The sequence below is a fragment of the Empidonax traillii genome, unplaced genomic scaffold, assembly GCF_003031625.1.
Source record: "Empidonax traillii isolate 1590-97213 ecotype Southwest subspecies unplaced genomic scaffold, ASM303162v1 scaffold254:size1037790, whole genome shotgun sequence".
NCBI lineage: Eukaryota > Metazoa > Chordata > Aves > Passeriformes > Tyrannidae > Empidonax > Empidonax traillii.
Window position 1 is genome coordinate 337,095 of NW_020955447.1, and position 23,905 is coordinate 360,999.

The 23,905-nt window shown below is 39.8% G+C and overlaps 2 protein-coding genes across 4 annotated transcripts in view; both read right to left on the reverse strand.

Annotated features, from left to right (window-relative positions):
- Positions 1–5,924: 5,924 nt before the first annotated feature.
- TTLL2 (tubulin tyrosine ligase like 2) lies at positions 5,925–12,041 on the reverse strand. Its single transcript, XM_027889144.1, is given in 5 exon segments — positions 5,925–6,038; positions 6,040–6,271; positions 6,273–6,538; positions 6,540–6,602; positions 12,027–12,041. Coding segments are annotated over 5 exon segments (690 nt in total).
- Positions 12,042–12,683: 642 nt separating this feature from the next.
- UNC93A (unc-93 homolog A) overlaps positions 12,684–23,905 on the reverse strand; it is a 20,011-nt gene continuing 8,789 nt past the window's right edge. For all 3 annotated transcript variants that reach the window (XM_027889141.1, XM_027889140.1, XM_027889142.1), the window contains 4 exons: positions 21,095–21,312; positions 19,814–19,949; positions 18,615–18,746; positions 12,684–13,101 (listed from right to left, as the gene is read on the reverse strand). In XM_027889141.1, the coding sequence (XP_027744942.1) occupies positions 12,836–13,101; positions 18,615–18,746; positions 19,814–19,949; positions 21,095–21,312 (752 nt within the window). In that variant the 3' untranslated portion in view covers positions 12,684–12,835. The remainder of the gene's footprint in view (positions 13,102–18,614; positions 18,747–19,813; positions 19,950–21,094; positions 21,313–23,905) is intronic.

A 23,905-nucleotide genomic window follows, 5' to 3' on the forward strand; every position in this document is an offset into this window, starting at 1 on the left:
TATTCTTTGTAGAAGAGCACACTGATGGCATTATTGCCCGCTGTGGTTAAGAAGTTTTGAGCAATTTTTCTGCATGCAGCCACAATTAATTCTGTAGTACTGAATGTCCATGCAGGATTATTTGGAAAAAAGTGATTGTTAACCTGTCATGTCAGCAATCTGTGTTAATACATCAAATTCAATTTTGACTCATATAAGCCAGAACCAGGGTCTCTCAAGTGACCTGTGTGGAAGATGTACAAGCATATATGAGATGAGTCCAGGCAATAATTCACTGAAGTTGATCAAGGAAAAACCTGACTGGCTTCCCTACTGCCACAGGGCTGTGCACCTTACCTCCCTTAAAAGAAAAGCAAGGTGATAGGGTGAGAATTTATTTGTGATGTGTGACACAAGTAAGTTCACCCTGTGAAAAGAGAATTTCTTTTGGCCTCTTTTACACAAAAATGAAAAAAAAAAAAACAAACCAAGGCTTGTTCTGCAGTAATAACATCTGAAATACAAAGGCATAGAATGACTTGCTTCAAGCTCCAGTTTAATTGAAGGCAGTGCAATGCTACTCATTTCCTTTGACTTCAATTAGATGTTTTATGTGTTTGAAGGTAGAAGAGGTGCTTACCGACGGACGCCGAATCCTCACTTTCCGCAATGGTACTAAAAAGGAGATTAGTGTTGATAAAAGGACGACAACAATTAGCTTTTCCAATGGAGATGTAAAGAAGATCATGCCAGATCAGACAGTGGTGTGTAACCTTTTTTTTCTTGATGGAAAATAAAATGATTAATTGATTTTCCAACAAGGTCCTATCATTTGTCTTGATCTATCAATTCTGAGAGAAATTGATAAGAAAGGGTGTTGGTTTAACAACTCTGAGCAGTGAAACTTCATCTACAAGGACAAAAGCAGAAAGGCACGAAGGTAACAGTCAAAGAAGGAAAAAAAATGTGTGGTTGGCCTAGCAGGAGAGTGAACAAAGGCAAGGGGCAGAAGTAGCCATATGAAGCAAGGACTTGTTTTTATCCATCTGTAGAGTAGGTAATTCCTCTTGGCATTATATAAATATAAATAATTAATAATAATGTGAGCTAGAGTGGAAATAAGTGAGGCCTTGTAGGCCAGTAGGGTTATTTTAAATTAATAGTTCATGGATGAGATTCAAAGCAAAGAGGTGGGAGGATGACTTTCATGTACACACTCTTCTTCTGTATGCTACAGAGATGAAAGTAGCATCATCTAGACACAGCCATAAGGAGGAGAGTGAATGAGAGGAAGGAACAGTAATGTGAACATAGCTACTTTTATGGATGGCAGATGCAGAAAATGACCTTGAAATTACTTTTTAAAGATAGTTTACTTCTAAGCGCATTGTTACGGTTAATTCTGCTTATGCAAATATTGTGAACAAGTGCTGCTAAAGCTTCACTTTCCTTCCAGATTTATTATTATGCAGATGCACAGACAATCCACACTGCTTATCCAGATGGCCTGGAGGTGCTGCAGTTCCCTAATAATCAGATAGGTATGCAAGAACTCATAAGCGTGAACAGTATGTGCAGATTTATTTCTATTATGAAAGTGTGGTCTGCGTTCTGACTCCAACAGATTAAGTATTTTCTTGCGATTTCATATTGTCTTTGCATTTCATTTCCAGTATATTCCATCACTTCACTGCTCAGTTTCCTCCTACAAAGCAAATATAATAATGGAATGTAAATGTAGCTCTTCTAATTTTGATTATCTGATTATGTGATTCTTTAATTTCTTTAGCCATACTGTGCATATAATTTCCATCCTCACTGCAATGTCTAAAGAAAAATCCTGTCCTAGCTCTATGTAAAGAGACATGAATAAATACTAGGTAGACTTTTTACATCTTCTTTTCCACAGAAAAACATTATCCTGATGGCACACAAGAAATTGTGTTCCCAGATCACACAGTGAAGTGCCTCTATAGTGACGGCCTGAAGGAAACCTTTTTCCCAGATGGCACAGTAGTAAAAGTAGAAAAGTAAGTCTTGTACAAATGAAAGGATCTAGGCATTGGACACAGGTACAATGATATTGACATTTAGAACTGTGGCTGGATTTTGCATAGCTAGGAAATTTCCAGATGAAGGGAGAAAGAATTTTGAAGACAGCAAGAGTTTTGCTACAGTGTAGCACTGAAAACTGTTCGTTTCCACCTTGAGTGATAGGTGACCATTGATCCCTGGCAAAATAACTGTGAAATATTCCTCATTTGGTTCCTTGTAACTTTACACTGGCCAGAGTTGCTGGAACATCACCAGTTGTCTGTGTTAAAAATGTGGGTGCTAAAGGACTCAGGATGAGGGCTCCCGAGCTGTACTCCTACCTGTTTGGCTCCCTTTCTAATCTTAGGCAAAGCATTTCATGTATTTTCTCTCTATTCCTCCATGCAAAATGAGAAATACAACAACAGGAATCTCTTATTCATGTCTCTTCTGGGCTTAGAAAGGTTCCTGTTGTTAAAATACATTTTCTGCCTGTAAAAAGCCTTGAGATCTCTGCATGAGGTCATGTAAAAGACAGATCTCCCTTGGCTATTATACTATGTATTGAAATCTTTTTGTAAGATAAAATCTCTAATGCCATTCTGTGTTAATTCTGACATTATTCTCCACTTTCATTGAGTCACATTAGACAGCTCAGCGAGACAGGTTAATAACAGACAATGCCTTCTCATTACTTCATTCATTGTCACTTCTTTCAGGAATGGAGATAAAATAGTGATATTCCGTAACGGCCAGAAGGAGATTCACACTGCACAGTTCAAGAGACGGGAGTACCCAGATGGCACTGTGAAAACTGTGTACTGCAACGGCAGACGGGAAACCAAGTACTCCACTGGACGAGTTCAAATCAAAGATGAGGAGGGTAATCTCATCCTAGATAAGAAGTAATTCCTCCCCACAAAGGGCTGCACTGTACGTATGTAGCTCAACCCATTTTCTTGGCAGGTCAGAACTGTTAGGAAGATTTAACTTGTGAAAAGGACTGGATGGATCCATAAGGCTGAAAATTACTGTGGCTGAGTGACTGGCTTAGATTGGAATAACCTTATCTGAATGTAATGTCTCTTGAGTGAGACCTGAATGAGACGCGGTCATGCGCTCTTTGTATATGCAGCATTAAAATAAATGCCGACAGTACTGCTCATTGAAGTCTTTGTTTCATGATACTGATCACACTTTCCCTTATTTTTCTGCAATTTGGTTTTGAAAGTGACTACAATTATGGACCATGGCATAAGAGACTCAAATATACAGTTCAGTGTTGTCTTACGCTGACTAGAGCAGATTGCTCGAAGCCCAATCCAGCCTGGCCTTGAACACTTCCAGGGAAGTGAATTTTTTGAAATTACTGAAACATTTCTCCTGGAGAGCTCAGTTCATTACCTGCCTGTTGACTGAGATGTCCAATTATCTTCTTATGCCTTCCAAATTCCTGTAACACCAAATACATCTTCATAGCATGCTGCTTTAGCCTTTTCTCACCCCTAAGCATAAAATAATTGCAACATTACAGAATTGCTCTTTCTTCTGTTTAGTTTTCAGGGACTCAGACTATTAAAAAATCACCATTCAAATTACACAGTATTTTTGAAAGAAAGAGCAAGAAGCATTGCTGATGTTGATCATACACATACTTCAATTTATCAGCTTAATTATGATGCTGTGAACATCCATGCAGTTTGATATTGGCTAGTGTAATGAGAAAATTGCATTGTTTCCTCTTTACTCCTGCGTAACTCTCCTTTTCAGCTTTTCCCTGCTGAAATAGCGTATTTTATTTGTTTTGTAAAAGGAAACTCTAACCAAAATAAATCCAAGATATCATTCTTTTCCATGTGTTTCACTAAGAATTTCAGTTTATGCTTCCTTACACTGAACAAAACAAACGTATGTTTGATTTTTTTTCTCAATTAGGCATCATAAAAAAGTGAATGGGGGTAATGTTTTCAGTTTAGCTGGGAAACTAAATATGATACCAATGTTTTATAAAGGATCATTGTTTTTATTCCCACTAATTCCTTTAACAAAAGGTCCCTGTTCTCCAGTTAAAATGCTGGCATTCTCTTTGTTTCTGTAATAATTCAGAAAACAGTCTTTGTTTGCAGCCTTTAGCCCTAAATCGCTATTTACTATTCAATAAATTGTGTGTCACAGAATCACAGAACCCTGTAGATATGTGATCCTTGTAATTGTAAATCAAATAAGGAACAATTTTGTTACTGCGCTCCTTACTCCTTGCTTCAGTCTACTCACAGAAGGCATTTTGACTGTGGAATAATTTGGCCTGTGGTGCTGCAAGTGTGTAACACATGGGGAATATGTGCAAACCAGTCTCTAAAACTGTACATGCAACAATGCATATGTGCAAACACCTTGCTGACATATGTATTCACTGTGCTGATATGTACATTCACCTTGTTAGCACCAGCTTTCAGGGTGGTTGTAATGATATATAAGCATGGGCCTGGTTCCACTTTCTGGCAAACCCATGGCAAACTTATTGGTGAAATCAAGGGTGAAACTACTGAAGGTTTCACAGCACTTTTGCCAACCCATGTCTGACCATCGTTCTAGCAGGGCATGCTTTTCAGGTGCTATTTATATTTTATAATATAAATAGCAAAGGAATTACTGAAATAAGGGGCACACATTGGGTTTGAAAAGGAGGAGGCAGAAAAGCACCTACCTGAATGACAATCTCTGTCAATCTGAGTCCTTCACAGACAAGTTATGACACATACCACTTTGTTTTTCACAGACTATTCTCATGTTCCCTCTCCTCCACCTTCCACTCACATTAGTTAAGCAGAAGCATTGGTTCTACCATCAAGGGTTTATAGTTGTAGGAATACGAATAACCCAAATCAAGTGTGACTGTATATTGTGCTTTAACTGTAGCAACACACATACCTATTTCACTATGCCTTTTGTCCTAGAGGATTTATAATGAACAAATTTTTGTGAATCCTACAGGGAGATGAAACACATTTGGGAAACCCCACTTCTTGCTTTTCCACAGGTTTTTCTGGCATTAGCAAAAATATGCTACAGCCAGTATTTGGCCTCAATTTTTATTTAAATTTAGAATAGGATGTGACTTCTGAACAGAGCTACTTCCATTCAGACAGCCAGGGGCATAGGCCATGGGTCTTTATCAGAGAGGAAATATGTGCATGTGTTAACTTGTAGTTGCAGAAGTCAAGTGTAGGTAGCCAGCTGCTGAGCTGGGCAGGTTTGGATGGAGAATGCCTAGCCTCCTGGGATTTGTTTATTTTTAGCTTCAACTTTTACTTGGGAGGTTATTTTTGCAATGGTATTCTTTTCCTGCATCTGGGAAATCAATGTTTTACTTGAAAGTGCCCTGGCAGTTTTCTTGGTCAGGACAGCTACCTTAAGAATTGATCCTCTCACAGCATGCAGGGCAGATTGTAGAAAAGAAGCAGAAATACATTTAGCCCCTCTTTCACAAGTGAGTAAGCCAGGCATGCTTACCAGCTGTGCTCTGGGGCACACACCTTCTGCCAGCCTTTGTTCCAGCTACTGGGTTTTGCCTGAAAATGTCAATCTGCTTGGAGTTCAGCAGTTCAGCAATGCTTGAAAAAGTTTTTGTGAAAAGAAATCGTGAAAAAGTTTTCTTCTCATGGTGTCATCAATGGAGCAGCTGAAAAACAATGCTGGATGTAGCTGATTTCTAAAAGTTGTGGCTTGAATTTGTCAAAAACCAGGGTGTCAAAGCCAAAGAGCTCAAAGCAATTGGAAATCCACTGGTAAGGGGTTCACAGCAAGCAGGGTAAGAAATCACTGTGTTATTGATCATCTGCCAGAGGACCATGTCATCAACCCCAAATGTTCAAAGGTAAGAATGACATTCATTGAACATCCATTTGCAGTCACAGATAATCCCTTCTTTGTATTTTTAATATGAAACTCTGTATTTGTTGATGCTGGTGTTTTTGGGAATAGACCTTGTCCAGAGAACCGAAGTCAAACTTTTCAGCAGCAAAACCTTACCAGAATTTCTTCATAACTATAAATGGTGAGGAGGCAAAAACTGATCACACATACATAAAGGTGCAGTTCCAATTTATACCCTGAAGTGAGCAAGGAGTTGCTAATGTACTTCTGCACAATAACTGTACAGTCATATATTAAGTTTATAATGTCTTGGAAAATGAGTATGCCCCTTCCACAGGAGAGATCCACAGGCTTGCAAATCCAATAGCTATGTTCTTCTGCCTACTTGTCTCTCCTTGATGTATTCTGCTCTAAATTTAACATAGTCATTAGGTATGATGGAAGCCACAGGACTAAATTCATACAGAACTTATCCTTATACTTCTTTCACACATTTTAGATGCTTTCCCAGGCAGTCTGTTCTGGTGATCTGAAGAGCTTCTGGGCACTGTTTAAATCTCTGCCATGGTTTAATGCTGTGATGGTCTGTCATGTGGAAAGGAGAGTTCCAGCAGTACAGGTTCCACTCTGAGTCATCTTTCTTTTTTTTTTTTTTTGTCAAATTGAGTTCAGCCACACTCCAGTAAAGTCTCACTGACTATTGCAGAGACATTCTCATGGAGACAGAACACCAATACCTTCAAATATCTCTTGTATCATAGTCACATGCTATCATTTCCATCTCTACTTTAAGACCCCTTCCAAGCCAAGCCATTTAATGATTGTATGAGTTTTTCCTATTTGCTTCTGGGGTTTTGTTTGTTTGTTATTTTTTGGTTTGGGTTTGTTTTTTTTTTTTACAACTCTCTTTAGTCCAGTGGCTGTAACTTTGCTTAGTCTAACTTCCTTTGTACTGCTGCATTACTGACACGTTATGCTAACTTAGTATGTTGCCCTGATCTGAGCAAACTCTCTTGGTTAAGATTAGAAAGCCCAATGCAAAACCAACAGTAGGAAAATGCCTGTTGATTCCAGTGCTCTTTTCCTCCTCTCACATGATGCTTTTGACTCACTGATAATCTTCTATTCCTCCAGTAAGCTCCTCCTCAGTTCCTGAAAAGCAGGGCACGTTCTTGTCTCATCACTTTCCTCTCAAGAAAATAATGTTCCATAGAAATGTATGTAGATTCTGAAAGAAATACTATTTCCTACTGTCAATGTTGGCAGCAGATAATGGACCACATGTATTTTTATAAATAAAAAATGTATTTTGAGTTATACTGAGCATAGAAATTCTCACAGCAATATAGACAGCTCATCCTATCCATCTATTTCAATATATACAAGACTCAAACTGAAGACCTATCTTACTGGCTGGTGGCATAGAGCAAAAAAAGTCCCATGGACCTGTACAATTGAAAGCATTGCTGTTTCTCTCAGTTCTATTTTCCAAGAAAACTACAGAGCTAAAACCCTGCAGTCTAATTGTCCCTGAGGATTAGACTTTGTGTTTGGGGCCAGGTGTCTTAGATGAGAGAAGAGTGTTTGAGCTGAGGACCATTCTCACAAAGCATTAACATACCAACCTCCACTTTCTCTCAAAAAGTAGCAAGTAAAAAAATATACAAAATGGATGGTCCATATGCTAGACAAGACTCCTTCACATCCTATTATTGTAGTGACTCTCTTGTTTTTTCTTTTCAGATTGAGTTTTAGACTTCAGAATAAGTAGTCTCTGCCTTCCAAACAACTACAGAAATCAAGGGAAAAAGTCACACCTGGAAGTATGCAATGTAGTGTCAGCTGAGTTAGTGAGGGACACTTTTCTGTGGAAAAATTACGATTTGTTGAAATTGAAAGCTTTTTTCCAGAGAACAAAATAATCTTCTGTCAGATTTTTATTTACTTTGAATTTTCTTGTTTTGAAATTGTCAGAATATACTAGTTTCATTTTTGAAGAGACAATGGTTCAGAAAGACATCTTCTAAATACCAATTTAATTTTAAAACTAGAAGCCCAAATGTGAAATGACATGCTTTACCATTAGCAAAATATAAACTAACATAATTGAAAAGTTTTGCAAATCACAAAACAGTTCAGGATTCCCATTACTTACTTGAATGTTAAAAAAAAAAAATATTACAGGATGAAAAGCCATGTTTCTCTCTCCGCTCTGACATTTGTGGATCCCTCATGAGATGTACTTATGTTCTGGCTGTCCAATGCATTCTGCTGCTGACAGGCTCTGAGGGGTAACCACAGAGCACTCACAGAGCCCTTCTACAAGCAGCACTCTGAAGTTTGTAATAAGTGTGTTACAATGCAGACAGCAAGCCCAGGAAAGTTTCAACTGGGGCTTAATGGGAGGACGGTTTTAGCGAACAGGCCAGGAAGTATTTCTGGAAGGCTGGGAAGCAGGGCAGTGGGGTTAGGAGTATAAGACTACTTTACCGTAGGACTGTAGTATGTGGGTTAAAAATAGCCCTGGATCATCTTATATCCTGTAGTGAGGGAATTCTTGCTTAAAAACAAAAGGTTTTTAAGCAAGCTTTGGTCCAAGGTGTGAGGTATAAGGCTCCTATTGGAAAGGGCCTTTAGGCATCAGTAATGGCTGAGACTGTGGCCAAAATTTGAATTTCTGTATATAATGACTTTCCATATTGCAAAGTAACATGTAATTCTATATTCCAATAGTAATATGTATATTAACATATTTAGTGATGTCTTACAGTCAGACTTGCAGTACCCTTCCATCTCAGATTTAAGCTAGTGTTGGAAGGGAGGGAGCAAGATTTAAATTGCACAGAGACAGAATGCAGTTGAATTTTCCTTAGAGGGACTTTCCTTGGGTGAGGGGTTTATAGGGAACAGGAGAGAAACATGGGAAGTAGTTACTGAAGTGTGATCTTGGTGTAATAGGACTTCCATAGGAGTAATCTTGCTGTGTCTCTTGTGGTGAGTCATTCTCTTCAGCCCCAGAAAGTTGGGAGCTTGCTGCTGAGATTGCACACAAATCTAAAGTGGTGGTCCCAGGAAATGATTGTTATCTTTGCTGTTATCTAGGCCTGTTGAACATGAAAACCATGTGTGGTAAACTGTGCCATCACAGTCTTCATTAGGTAATCATAAATTAAGCTGTTAGCAATGTCTGAACAATGAAGCTTTCTTTGGTGGTTTGTTCATATCATCTTCTATTAATGAACATCTGGCACTCAGGGAATGAAATTAAACCTCTGGCATTCAGGGAATGCCAGTTTACAGGAAATTATCTAACCAGACCTAGATATAACAATATGTCTGCTTCAAATTCCCTGATAATTAAGAGCAAAAAAAGAGAAAACACTTTAACTAACAAAGAACACCTATCTGATTTTAAGAAAGTCATATCACATATAAGTAGAAGCTCTCGAAGTATAATTATAAAACAGTAACTCTGGGATTAGGCACTTGTCTAAATTAATGCAGCACCTAGAAGCAGAGACCTTACAATCATAGAATCAGAATGATTCTATGAAGAGACCCTAAAAATCATCTCGTTCCAATCCCCCTGCCATGGGCACGGACACTCCCACTAGCCCAGGTTGCTCAGTGCCCCATCTAGTCTGGCCTTGGCCCTTTGGAGAGCAGGATGCTTTTGTCTGTGACACTAAGTAACACAGAGATGGGAGCCTATCTGGTGAAACACGGAGTAGAGAAGGGTGAGCCTATCTGCACCCTGCTGCTAATTAAGGTCTCAGCACAGACAGACCCATGCTGTGCTCTGCCTGCTAGACTGAAACAGGGCTTGTAGAGTCTTCCTTGGCCATGAAAGGGCAGAGGCCTCATGTCACAGAAACTTCAACCATCCTTTTTTAACTTGCATTTCAATTAAGAGGTATTCTTAGCTTAACTTCTGCCAAAGATTTTTTTATGTTTTATTTTTATATTTTTTTATATATACTATGCAGCAAAATCCCTATTGCCTTTACAGTAAACAAAACCGTACAAATTTTGTAACTGTGTACTGTCCATGCTAAATGACAGTTTTCATTTAGGTCATGTCCAAGACTAATGGGCACCTTTATACTCATCTTGTCCCAGGAATAAGCATGTTCATTGCATTGCCACATGTAGCTGTGGCTTTCATTGCCAAGGCAACAGAGTTTTTCCTCGCGCTCCCTGTGCAATGGAAGAGTTGTTTTTCCTCTTCTATTACAATTTGGGAAATGGCTACAGTGAAGTCCTGTGACAAAATCAAGAGTGAAAAAATCTCCCAAAACCACAGGCTACAGTGTTCTATCTCCTGTGCCGATTCAATGTCAGTGATACTGAGATCCTCTCCAAGGTCAGAGCACCTTTTCTGCTCCTTGGTAGCTCCTTATGGTTTCAGTTGGAATATGTAGTGTAAGGAGCTGTTTGTTCATATGGTATTGGTGAATTTTACAGACAAATCCTGGGCACACAGAGAACCAAACAATTAAGGAGGTGTGCTGTGTTGACCCTGGCCACCAATGAAGCATCCTCCAAGTTGTTCACTCACTTCCCCCACTAACAGGATAAAGTAGAGAATCAGAAGCGCAAAAGTGATAGAACTCCTGCTTTGAGAGACAGGCAATTTAAAAGGAGAAGAAAACTGTGTGTGCAAGCAGAACAAAACAGGAATTCATGCACTACTTCCCTTTGGCAGACAGGTGTCCAGCCACTTCCTGGAAAACAGGACTTCAGTGGGAATAGTGATTGCTTGGGAAGTCAAAAGCCATAACCAAGAATGTCCTCACTTCCTCCTCATTTGCCCTGAGCTTTTACTGCTGCTCTGCAAACACTACTCAGCAACAACCAAAACACACGTGTGTTATCAACACTCTTTTAGTTACTAAAATCCAAAACACAGCACCATATGGACTGCTGTGAAGAAAATTAACTCCAACCCAGACAGACCCAGTGCAGGAGTAAAGAGAGAAACTTATCAAGCTGTATAGTCTCTCTAAGGGATGGATTGTCTTTTTGTTCTGAAGTTGTAGAGCATCTCATGTAGCAGGATCCTGACTTCTGTGCTGGGTTATTACAAATAAAAAATTAGTACATTCACGCAGATGAGATTTTCACTGATGTTGATCTCAAAAATCTCTTTTTTTGCTTCAGTAGCCTTTAAATATTGCTTTGTAAAAGAAAAAATCAGAGGAGAATTCAGAGATGTGTTGAAATATGATGCTGTGTTTCTGTATGAGATGGAAGCAGTGCAGGGTGAGAATCAGCAGCAGCCTAGAAAATCCATCTGTAAGTGCTGGGCAGCTGGGAGGCTGTCAGGATTCTGCAGCCACCGTAGTTTTGCCATTTGTATTTCCAGCAGAGAGATGAACAGCATGACTTTGAGCTGACAGGGCAAATGCGCAAGAGAAAGGTGGATCTGTGAGGCAGCCCACCTGTCACTTCCTTTTCTGTAGGACATAATGAACTTTACTTCATTGTGTGAAACCTGGAAAAGAAGCTCATCATTTGGAAATCCATGAATCAATGTAAAGTCTGGAGCAGAGTCCAGATGCTTGAGAATAAGAAATACAAGAGATATAGTAAAGTAGCATGAAGTTTACTGCTGTTCAAAAGACCTAACAGTTCAGGGATTTTTTTCCACATAAATTGCATCATTGTTGTCACACCGTATGGTGCCTCATCCTCCTGTTACGGTAATAACTGAGAGGAAGTAGCTTCAAGTGTTAGCTCCATGGCAGGCAGCAACTTAACTAGCCTTGTAGTTTATTTCCAGAGGCAGCACTAATCTTGGAGATGAACAGCATTTGTTTCCAATTCCTTTTTTGCTGTCTGCCTCACACAAAGGATCTGATTGTAGTGTCATTACCAGTAATGATCATGTCTGTACAGTTCTCTCTCATTAAGATACAGGAACACTGCCAAGTAATTGCACTGTAGCACTTTTCTCTTTGTAGTAAAAACCCCAAAATCCAAATCTGGAAAAATATGGATAAAACTAAAGAGAAGTTGAAATGACATGAGGGAAATCCTCATCTAAGTCACTGGTGGATACATGTAGGTCTCAAGGAGTTATTAGAGTGTAGGCCCATCCTCCTTTTCTTTTACCACTCTGTGACTTCCACTGTTACCTGCACCCTTGTCATGGATCGGTTCCCTAAGTAACATGCCCTGGCTGCTCATCTTGAAAACAGCTCTGTCTGGGAAAGATGGATGGTAAAGGGGGGAAGGTCATAATGACAGAAGTATTTGGTCATGTGGAAGGCATCTCTTTTAGGATGAAGTTGCTGTAACTGGTGACAGAAAAATTAGAGACACGAAAACCAAAAGAGAAAGAGGTCTGGGATAGAGGGATGACATGGACAGAAGCACAGCTCCCTCCTGACCCAAGACAAGCTGGTGGACTCAGTGGTCAGTGGATTATGAGGTATGACGTTATGAAGTGTAGATATAGACAGTTTATAAGTTGTTATTTACAGCAGGTGTTAAAGAATGCATCATAATAACAACATAGATCTTTATAAGGACAGATGTGTGTTGTCAGCAATCAGCTGAGCAACACCAGTTGCTCTTATCTTCTTGTTCCAGTTGTGAGTATTTTAGGTTTGATTGTAGAGCTATGGTACAAGGTCTTATCCACAGAAAAAAAAATGAGGACTTAAGGAGTCTTGTTTACATTTATTAAGACTTTATTAATAAAAAAATACAACATTTAGTTAGTCATTTGCATGAAAGGGTGAAGTCAGATAATCTTCCCTTATAAAACTGAGACATTAAAAGAGATTTTAACTTCTAAGACATTTGTATTATATTAAATCTGTATTACATGAAATCTGTTCCATTACCATCTTTCTGGAGGTAGTACATATTGGAATGCCCTTGGAGACACAGGAACTGTCCAGTTTGTTTGCTTTTCCTCCATCACTCTGACCCTGTTGGATTACATGCGTGTTTCCTGGGTGAGTGGTCCTCCATTTTCCTTCTTCGTAGCAGTAGGTGTCCCAGGTGAGCTCTTAGCCTCAAGGCATTCAACTGCTCCATATGTCACCATAGACAACACAAGTACAGACAATAAAATGTAGAGTTTGATGTAAACTTGCAATTTGGTGCTATAACCAAAGGCGATGACAAATCCAAGTGATTCCCAGAGACGGTAATTTGCAAAGGCAGCCTCCTTGTGTTTCTCAAATAAAATGCCATAGAGTCCTGGAAGAAATGAATAAAGGACATGGCTTATGAAGATTAAGCCTGCAACCAAGTATTTTCTGCAAAGGGAATAACTAGATTGCAATGGGGAAGACAGGCACTCCCTCATACATGTCAGAGAAAGGAAAATAGAAGCTTTGTCTTAAAAACTTTTTGTGCCTCTGTGAATTATGATAAGTGAAATAACAGAGCAAATCAGACAAAATAGAGAATATCAGATAAAAGGGAATGAAAACATGAGGAAGGAAGAAAGGATGGGCTCTATTGATATGCCAGGAAGTTTATTTTTCAAAATATCAGCCATGAAAATGAAGGTTCTTGCACTGATGAACAAGTAAGTAAGGAGAAAGAGGAGATGTCCGGAAATGGCTTTTGACATTGTAGGGTCTCCATGTATAACTATTGAGAAGGTCATACCAAGTCCTTGCAGGCTTTCACAGAATAAGCAGTTTTGACTAGGGACAACATGGTCCTCAGGGACCAATTTTCTTCCATACTTCACCAGTTTCAGGAAGAACTTGATTGTACCCTGTATGCACTGTTGACCTATTCTTCGAACTCTTTCACCTGCCTGAGAACATGCAGACTGTGTAAAATGCATGTCCCTAGTTTTCATGAGAACCCAGCCTCAGCGAGCCCCCAGGTGAGGCTCACACATTGTTGCCAGTGGTGGTAATGTCTGGTCTTCATATGTGCCAAGCTGAGAGAAATAAACTTACCCAAAACACTTAGAAAGTTGAGGAAAGTGCTACAACTGGGCTCGAATTTAGTATGCAGGGAAGATTTGCATCTCTGAGATAACCAGGTTTTCAAATTTTCAGCTTCTGGATGGCTTGGCAAATAGGAAATCCTTGATGCATACAGAACCCCTGGGCAGCAACTGGAAAACTTGCTTGACATAGAGACTTAGTTAAACATATCATTCTAATATAGTTGTGTTCACTGGGAAGTTCCCAGTGAGCTCAGTCAGTTCACATCCACAACTGGGAGTCAAGGAGGGATTCCCAGCCTCCAGGTTTGACTAGTGGAGCAGACAGGAAAGGGGAGAGAGCTTGCTTTCCTCTGGGTGCTGAACTAGCATCTGTTGTGACAAAGAAGGGGGCATTTCCTCTGACTCAGCTGTGGTGTTCAGGGAGGGAAGAGAAGAATATCATGAACCTTGACTCTTCTCATCCACTTCTCTAACACCATATCTGTTTGAACTATGTACATTCAGCCAGAGGAGTACAAAGTTCCCTGAAAGTCTGGGTAGACTCAACTATTCCTTCAGTTTTGTTAAACAGGGGGAGACTCCATCTTTATGTACAAACCCACTGAATTCTGACAACTTCAAGAAGACATTTACTGGACTGTTTCAATTTACACACAATGGAAAATCTGGATGAGTGCATCACAAGATGTACTTAGTTCATTAAACTGACTGAGTGGAGCGTAGCATGAATTATATGATAATCCTTCGTAGTTTTGCCTAATAAATGAAAAAGTGCAAGTTGTTCATAAAACTTTCCTGATATGCCCAGTGTTATCTTCTGAAAAGGGATTAGTGAAGAGAGTTTAATATAGGAAGGTTTCTGATGTCATGACAGTTCCGTGTGTTCTTTCATCTGGTACATGTTTTCCCTTGCTATTTTGAAGCCTTCTTTTTCAACCAAACAATGGGAGAATTGAGTGAGGATCTAGTCCAAGGTTCAGCTATAGGAAGGGCTGACTTGGCTGGGAAGTCCTTATTTTCAGGATGCACATGTGGTATTAGCTAGCAGTTACATAGGAGCACAACGGTGGTTTTGCTTCTAACCTAAATATTTGTTCTCATCACAAACACTGTCAAGTGCAGTGTGATGCAAATTGCCTGGCTGAAGCTTCACCGGGACCTGCTGGGCTGGCTTAGTAGAGAGGCTGCTAGATCTACATTTTTACATGGCAATTATCCTGCTTGTTTACCACTGCCCATATTCCTACTCCTTCCCCTGGTAGTAGCAGGCATGCATATATGACAGGACAGTTGGAAATTATTGAAGCCTAGGCTTATAAACTCTTTAGACTCATTCATATTCTTCCTGAAGATGCACATCAGCCTGTAAAGAACTTGATTTTACTGTAGTCTACCTGATAGCTCTGTGCCACACAATTGTTACACCACAAGTGCAATTATTGTCAGTGGGTAAGAACAGCATCTCTGCTCAAGTTAAAAAAGAAAGGTCACTACATGCTCTGAAATGAAGCAGTTTTTGTTGGAAATAAATGAGAGTGTCCACACGTGTTTTTCCTAACAAAAAGATGTTAGGAAGCCTTTATAAGATAAAGTGATTCATCCATCGTGACCCTACATATCCTCTAGGGGGTACTCGAGTATTAGCTACTCACAGCAGCACAAAGTGAGACATCTTCGATTACCACAGAACGCCTTAAGAATGTGGCACAATGCCATTGCATGTATTCACTGATTAATCTACTGAAGCCCTAGCAGCAGTCATGGGAGCTTATCAAAGGAAATACCACAGACCCCAGTCACCAATGCTGTTTTAGAGGTCTTATAGTCTTTGATGCTGGGAATTTCTCATGTGATGCATATCTGAATAAAACTGATGAAGGGGAGAAGACATTTAGTCCCAAGTGGGTACGTCAAATGAAAGATCCTGTTCTGGGATGCAGCATTGTGAGTTAATGTCACTGCACCTCTCTATTAAGGTTTCATGTCATCACTCAGTATTTCACTGTGACAACGTGACAAAGCAAACTTTATAATTTTATATCTGGGAGCTGTGAAACAGTTGAATAAGGTACAGACAAAAAAAAAAAAAAGAAAAAGACATTATTAGAGGAAAAGGAACATTTGGGGGTTTTTCCAAGCTAAAACACTGGTGAAATTTTCACAAGTATCCTTCAGGAATCTGGGAATGGACATGACCTGTTACAGTGCAGTGATACAGCATATATTTTGTCACATAGCTGCAGAGCTCACTCACTATTAAGTAACCATGAAACTGCCTATGCCTCATCTCAGTGTTTGGGAACTACAGCCACTTCCCAGACACCTCCTCTAATACTCTAATACTCTAACAATAGGTCCTCTGTACCTACTCCTTTTTTTCCTAATGAGGGCCTCAGGTACATCTTTGTCAGGTGTGCAGGGAACTTACTGAGGAGATGTCTTTACTGAGGACATCTCAAATGTGTGTAAATCCTTGAAGAGAGGCTACAAAAATGATGGAGCCCAGCTCTTTTCAGTGGTGCCCAAGAAAAAGGGACAAGAGGCAATGGGCACAAACTGAAATACCAGAATTTTCCTCTGAACGTCAGGGAAAACATTTTACTTTGAGGATGAGCACTGGCACAGACTGCCCAGAGAGGGTGTGGAGTCTCCCTCCCTGAAAATAACCAAAAGCTGTCTGGACATGGTCCTAAGTAAGTGGCTATGCCTGGGTGGCCCTGCTTGAGCGATGAGGTTGGACCAGCTGACTTCCAGGGGTTCCTTTCAACCCTAACCCTTCTGTGATTCTGAAAGAAGCCCGTTGTCTGAGGGCAAGACTTTCTGGAAAAGACAGAAGCAGAACAAAGGGCAGGTCCTTTATCCCAGTAGAAGACTAGGATATGGCTCTCAGGAGTGTTGAGAAGAAGCTTAGTGAGCAGTCAGAAAGATTGTGGCTGAAGAAGCAGGAAATGAATGAACAATTTTACTTCAGAGAAAGCAAATCCTCACTGATGTTGTCCTTCCATGAACCTGAGTAACGAGTGCACTGATTTAAAATTTTTCCCTAAGGCGCAAGGCTCTCGGTTAGGATGTGAGATGATGAGAGGGTATCCCTTGATGTAAGTGCAAGCTCTCCTCTAGGGGATATGAGCTGGAGCTTCTGGAGTGGCAGAGAAGGATGCTGGCTGGTTGCTTCCTTGCGTGTAGGGGCAGGGACTCTACATGTGCTTGAAAGGAGAGCACTGTCAGTGCCAGGCAATGGACTGCTGTGTTTTCCCTTTGGCTCTCTCATGACAGTCTCTCATCTAGTGGGTGAAATCATCTAAGCTCCTGAAACAAGCAAAGGGACCAAAGGGAGGGAGGCCAAGACAAATAACTTGATGTGTGCCCAGAGGAGCTAGTTCTGCTCCATGCATATTCCAATGACATCTGCCAAATATAAATTTGAGACAGAGGAAAACAATATTGATGAAATAAGAGGCCAAATATGGGAGCAGATGGAAGACCATTTAACTTTCTTACTGACCCAGGCTATGGCATTGATTTAAAAAGATTATGACTGACAATCATGAGCAGACTTTACTTCAAGTCATCACAGACTATAGCTCTTTCTTGCCCTCTCCAGCACTTGAGAGTCTGGCTTTAGGGTCTGTAAGAGAACTTCCTTTAGTTTTCATTAAGAGATAAGTTTAAACAATCCCTTACAGAAGTCAGTTTGCATCAGCTCATTATCTGAACTGTACATAATCATTAATTGCACTGTTTCAAAAAGCAGAATATAAAAGACTGTAAGGATAAAGCTAATGCATGAGATTTGAAGTCCAATGGTGTACTTTCAATAACAGGCTCCTGAGTCAAAAGTGTAAGAAACGAGGCAAGTATACAGTGATATTTCCCCCCAGAAGTCTTCCTGACTCTGGCAATCAAAGAAGTAGAACACTCTGAATTGGAGATTTTCTCTGGACCACCAGCCCTTAATAGCCCCAAAGAACATTTTCCCCTGAGGTGATATAATTTCAGCTGAAAAACATATTTTTGGCAATGAATTCCATACTTTGATTATGCATTGTGTGAAAAATAGTATTTGGTTTAATTTCTACAAAGGCTTCTGCATGATAACTTTATCTGGTGACACTAGTTCTGTTTTTGAGAGAATCGGTGAATTTCTAATCACCTTCTCCATATTCTTAATGACCTTATAAACTGGTTTCTGTACTTATCACTTGTTCAGGCTAAAGAGCTCTAGCTTGTTAGGCTTCCTTCAAGTGGAAGTCTCACATGACTCAGCTCCTTTTTATTGCCTTCTTATGCCTTATCACACTGGATTATGATTTTTGAAATGGAGTAAATCAGAACTGTATGGATTTACTTGGTTGTATAATGTTTCTTTCTGTAGTTTTCTCCCTCAGTTTTTTTTTCTAGTAACTCCTAAGAGTTAATGTTCTTCTTCTTTTGTTGCTGAGCTTTAAGTTTTTCATCCAGAGTGCTCTCCTTTATTTTAAAAGACAGATTAAATATATCATTCTTCTAAGTTTCTAACTTTCTTTGAAATACTTATACTCCTCTAGAATATTATTCTGAATATCTGTTATCATCTACTGCAGTATTCTTCTTTCTTCATCTTCATCAATTGGTTTAATGTGTATTTTTCTTACTTATTCCCAATGTGCTCTTATTTCTTCTACTTTCCCATGACTCAACACATTTCTTTTAGATGCTGCCTTAATGCCATTATAATTTTTATGCACACATTGTTTCATAGATGCAAACATGTAGATTCTTGTATCTCCAGAGAATACATTTCATTGTCACTGGGACTTACCATTAGTTTGTGTTTGCCAAACAGCATCAGATAGGCCCCAAAGAGCAGGGAATACAAAAAACACAGCAAACTGCTTAGGATGAGGTTTCCACAGCAGTAGCGCTATGATACAGGCGGTGTTCGTAACTGTGGCTGTTGATTTAGAAAGAAAGAAGAGACATATAGATGTAATTATATATAGGACAGATAGTGATAGATAATAATTTTTTTATTCTTCTCCCAACTAGAGCACAAGGCAATCTTAAAATCTTTCTGGTTCATGGAATTTGTACTGAGTTGATATCACATTAAATATAAGAAAATTCAGGCCTTTGAGATCTTCAATTCATAATTCTGAGCAGTCTCCTGAGCTGAGAGATGCTCAGTGCTGACATGGTTGTTAGACCAAAGGACACGAACTGCCACTGAGTAGGAGAAGGGGCTGCTGAAAAACTTGCACTCACCATGTGAGGAACGTGGGAAGGGAGCGCAAACACCCTTCTGCTCTCCTTGCCTAGTCCTTAAACAAGATTTCCATTCAGGCCAGGGGAAACAATTAAGGATATCTAGAGGGTCTGGTGGCTTTTGGTCTTTCTTAAATATGCAAATTTCTTCCCATGGCAAAATGAAAATTACTGTCCCTTACTAGCCCTTAAGTTATTCTAACCTGACACTCTGGCATATGATTTTTTTTTTACTCCCTGCTAGAACAAACAGTAGAAATGACACCAGGCCAACATTTAAAAATTTTCCTGAAATTCTGCTGAAATTTCCAAATTCACCATTCCCTGAGACTCAGATCAACAGTGATTTTCTTTCACTCCATAAAGGTGAGGATTTTTCAGCCCAGTGGAGAAATCCTTCACTGTTATAGTGCAAGTCTCAACATCTGCATTAAGATCATTTATCACTGGTTACATTAGAGCTATAAAGGATCAAGGCTATAGGGCACCTTCTAGTAGATGGTACCCTCAAAAGCAGCGTGAACTTACATCACCAGCAAAGCGATGCAAGGCAAAGACCTCAATTCAGTGCTTAACTGTGAAGTGTGCTGCCTCTCTTCTCATGACTAAAGTTTGTAAAGTTTGCCTCCAGACTGGCTTTGGTTTTAATTGATAGCTGACAGCAAGTTATCCCTCTGTGCATGGGGTGCAAGGGGTGGAGCACTAGTTTTGATTTATTACATGAGGTGATCAGTTATTCAAGAAACCTTCACATACCTAATGCAAATAGAAGTTTTCTACCCGTGAACTGAGAGATCTTTCCGAAGAGCAGAGAGCAGAGGGAATTTACAGCTGCAAAGCAGATCATCACATAGCCAACGTACTGTATTCCTAGGGCACAGGTCACGTATGCCTGGAAGAGAAGAGATAGTGGTGCTACATTTTCTTCCATGGACATGCACAGCTAAGGTTCAAAGGTCTTAGCCTGAGTATTTGGTAAATAGCATGGACAAGATCAAAGGAGCAGAGCTGGAGAGTTTGCTGACAAGTCCCTGGTGTATTGACATAGTTGGTCTTCAGCGGCAATACTCCTAACCCAGGTCCCAGTCAGACTGATGCCATGCAAACAGAGCAATAACAAGCAGAGCAAATCAGAGCACAGCTTGCTATACAAATAAAACTCCTGGAAGTAGCATTAGAAATTTTTTACCATTCCCTTCATAGCCCAAGAGGTGAAAATTGACAGTTGAAACTATGGTCATTACAGAGCAGCTCCCAAGAAATGAAGAGGATCTAACCTATGAGAGCATATGACCAGTGGAGGTGGCCATGGAGTACCCCTTTCAATCCATTACGACATAGCAGCAAGTGTACTCTTCCATCTGCTTCAATGCAAGGTATGAAAGCTTAAGCATCAAAGAAGCAGCTCAGGAAGATTGCCCCCTTTCTTTGTCTTTTTTTTTTTTTTTTCAACAAGTGCATGGAGAACACACCTGCTGTGTGTCTTGGTTTGTAGAGAAACTAAAGGAGCAGAGGCAGTTTTAATCGTTTCAATCCATCAGGGTTTGGACCTGTTGCACTAGCGACTGGTGAGGGCTTTCAGCCAGCCATGTTGAGGACTTGCCCTCTTACCGTAAAGGTTGTCAAAATAAAATATTTGATATGTGTGCTGACTTGCACTTATACAAACTCTAGGGAAACCAGAAGGAAGGAAGACATAAAAGCTTTGCTGGCTTCTGGCTTTTCTCCCAGTTTGTTATTTACAGCAAGCTGAAGAGTCTGAACCTGAAGCTTTCTGCTGTGGCCTCCACTGGTGAGTTAAGCTCTCTACCATGCTCTTTTTGAGACTGTTCCAAGGGACATATTTACTGCTGGCCTCTACTGTTTGAAGATGTCACTCAGAGTTCATTCAAATAGAAGTAAGCAGTAGTTTAGCAATCCACAAATCACTATTGAAAACATATTCATTTAACACATAAATATAGATCAGATGCAATAGTAAGACACAAAGGCACCAAAAAAAGTCAGACAGAAATAGATTTGCATTCTCATCCACACCTTTGTGTAGTCACCAGAAAGAAATCCCTGTTCAAACCCACTGTACATTGTCAGAGGGATTAGAAGACACTGCCTTTTATCTTTAAGATGCTTGAAAGTTGCTAGGAACGTAGACCAAAAGGATGGTGTTTCTAGTTTTTCTTTCTCAGTCTCTGCTTGATCAGATTTGATCTGGTCCAGAAATATAATAATCAGCAACACAGCTAGCACACCACTAGCTGCAAAAAAAAACAAAACAAAAAGTTCATGAAAAACTGAGAAATGCTGGAAGAATGATGGGAAGTTGCTTGCTGCTGTTATTGTTCTGACTTAGTGCTTAGCTCTCTGTGGGATATTTTGGCAGATGTCTCTGATTCCGCTTCAGTGTAAAGGCCATTTCTGTATAAACAAGAAGGCCTGATCTACATTCACATCTTCTGCATACAGCTGCACACCTCACAAATCCCCTCAGCTTAACTGTGACTGTCCTGTTGTGACAGCCGCCGGGCCAGCTGCACCCGCAAAGGGTGATGGCTCACCCTTCGAGGGCAATCCAGGGGCGCGGGGATGGGGAGCTGGCCAGGAACAACTCCCTCGGGAGCTATCAAAAGGCTTTAAATCAACATGAGAGAGGAATATTCACTTCCAGTGCCAAGGTTTTCAAGGCTGGGGGGATCTTCTTTCAAATGCATGGAAAGAAAAATAAACGCTGTCTTGGAACTCAGTATATGCTGTGCTTTTTTTTTTTTTTTTTTTTTTTTTAGCTCAGAACAATGTTTTGAGTATGGAATATGTGCTGTTTTGATGATGATGGTGAGCAACTTTAGCTAACTTGAAAAGTTTATCTAACTTCCTAGCAGAAACTATGAAAGAATTCATAGGATAGTTAATTGTAAAATGGTCGTGCATGTGTCAGTCTGGATTTGTCTCTTGTGTAGTGAATCAATACAATTTTTTTCATGCTACTGAGAAGATAAACTTGTCTCGTAATACACATGATTCACAACTGATTGCTTCATTATGAATGTAGGGCATGATCATGTTTCCTCTCATGCTGACTAGAATTCCATCCATGGAAACAAGTAGGGTTCAGAGTAAGAGGAGAGCCATGCACCTTTTCCCATGCATGCTGCCTGTTTAATATGCCCCTATGTTATGTGCATGGCTATTGTCTCTTCTGTGAACTTTCAATGTCCAAATGCATCAGCAGATTTACAATAAATTGCCTCTTTTTTTTATTGTTTATTATTTTTCTTCCATGTCTCCTAGAATGAAATTGTTTTCTCCAGTGTCCTGGTTCCCCACAGAGGCCGAACCTCTTCATGATATAAATAATTGTTGGTTCTGTCAGGGTGTTTATTAGTACATATGGGCTAATTGCAGGACTTAAATGGGTGAGAGCAGAATATCCACATTTTCAGGAAAAATTTTCCAACAATTATGTCAAATGAATCAAGAGGAATTAGAGGAGATAATGGCAAAGCTTAAGAGTGAAGTATAAAGAGAAGTAGAAACACTCACAGTCCTTGAGAAAACTCAGCAACAAAGACTACAGCAGTATTATCTCCAACCAAGCTGGGCAAAACTTGTATTAAGCCACCAAATAGAGGACACATTTAAAAACATCTGTGGATGAAATATTTAGCTATTTGCTTTCCCTTGAGGTGGGAAAAGACATATCTTTTATTAAGAGTTTAAAAGAAAAATGAAACCCTACTGATGTGGGGTCAGTAGACAGCAGGGTTGCATTCATTTTACATGAGCAAAGCCTAAGGGAGCACTGTATATGTTAGTCATCAAATTTAAATTTAAGCTTGTGAGACAAACCTGCCTTAAGCAGAAAGTCATCAGCTCCAGTACACTCTGGAAAGGAAACGGGGCGATATTCTTTACATTTTCTCACCAATTAGAATGGAGTCTGGGGACATAGGAAGAGTTTTCTGCAATGCCCTTGTCCTGTGAGAGCTGGCTGTGTCTAGATGACATACACTCTATTGGAGCATATAATAAATTCCATGCATCTGTCTCAGTACAGAGAATATATCTATGTTCAGAGACCGCAAAGATATTTTAATGGAGCCAAGGTGGCATATTGCCTTGCCAAATGCTTTCTTTTATCCAGAGGATAACTTGTTTTGAGCTGGATACTTTTTGAAATTTCCTCACTCAACGAATCTTGGTACATCTATTTGTCTTTCCAATTTTTGATGGCGTCATCCTTCCCTGTCTTTGATTCTTTTCTAGCCTTATACAAGGGAGGTCTTCAGGAGCTGTAGTTAGTAAATGGGAGCAAATTAGCAAATGCCAATTTGCCTAGTTCTTCTCTTCAACTTTGCCTTTCACACTAAGGTATTCAAGCATTGCAACTAAGAGTTGACTGCAGTTGTAAAGCGTCAGCAGGGATCTACAAACCTTCCCTCAAATGATTGCTTATTCTGGGAGCTGTGGTTCAGGTCCACCTCTAAATACAGTGTAGTTCTTGTGCTAAAACTTCTTTACATGTGGTAAGACACCAGTCAGTTCTGGTAGGCATCCCCACATGACTAGAAGCTGGTAAGTTCAAATACTGCTATCTGGGCTGCTCTTACCATCTTGGACCTCTACATGCATATAAATTTGCCCTATGCTATCAATAACTAGATCACTATAATGGTCCTGAAAACAGTGAATTTAAAATCATCTCATGCATAACTGGATAAGCTGCTGTAATCCTGTAATTGCAATGTGGGCACACTTTCAAGTGTAGTCTGTAGATGAAAACTGACTTTGAGGAAACAATGGGGTTACCACATTGGGCTCCAGCTTTATTTCAGGTAAAAAGTGTAAAGAATG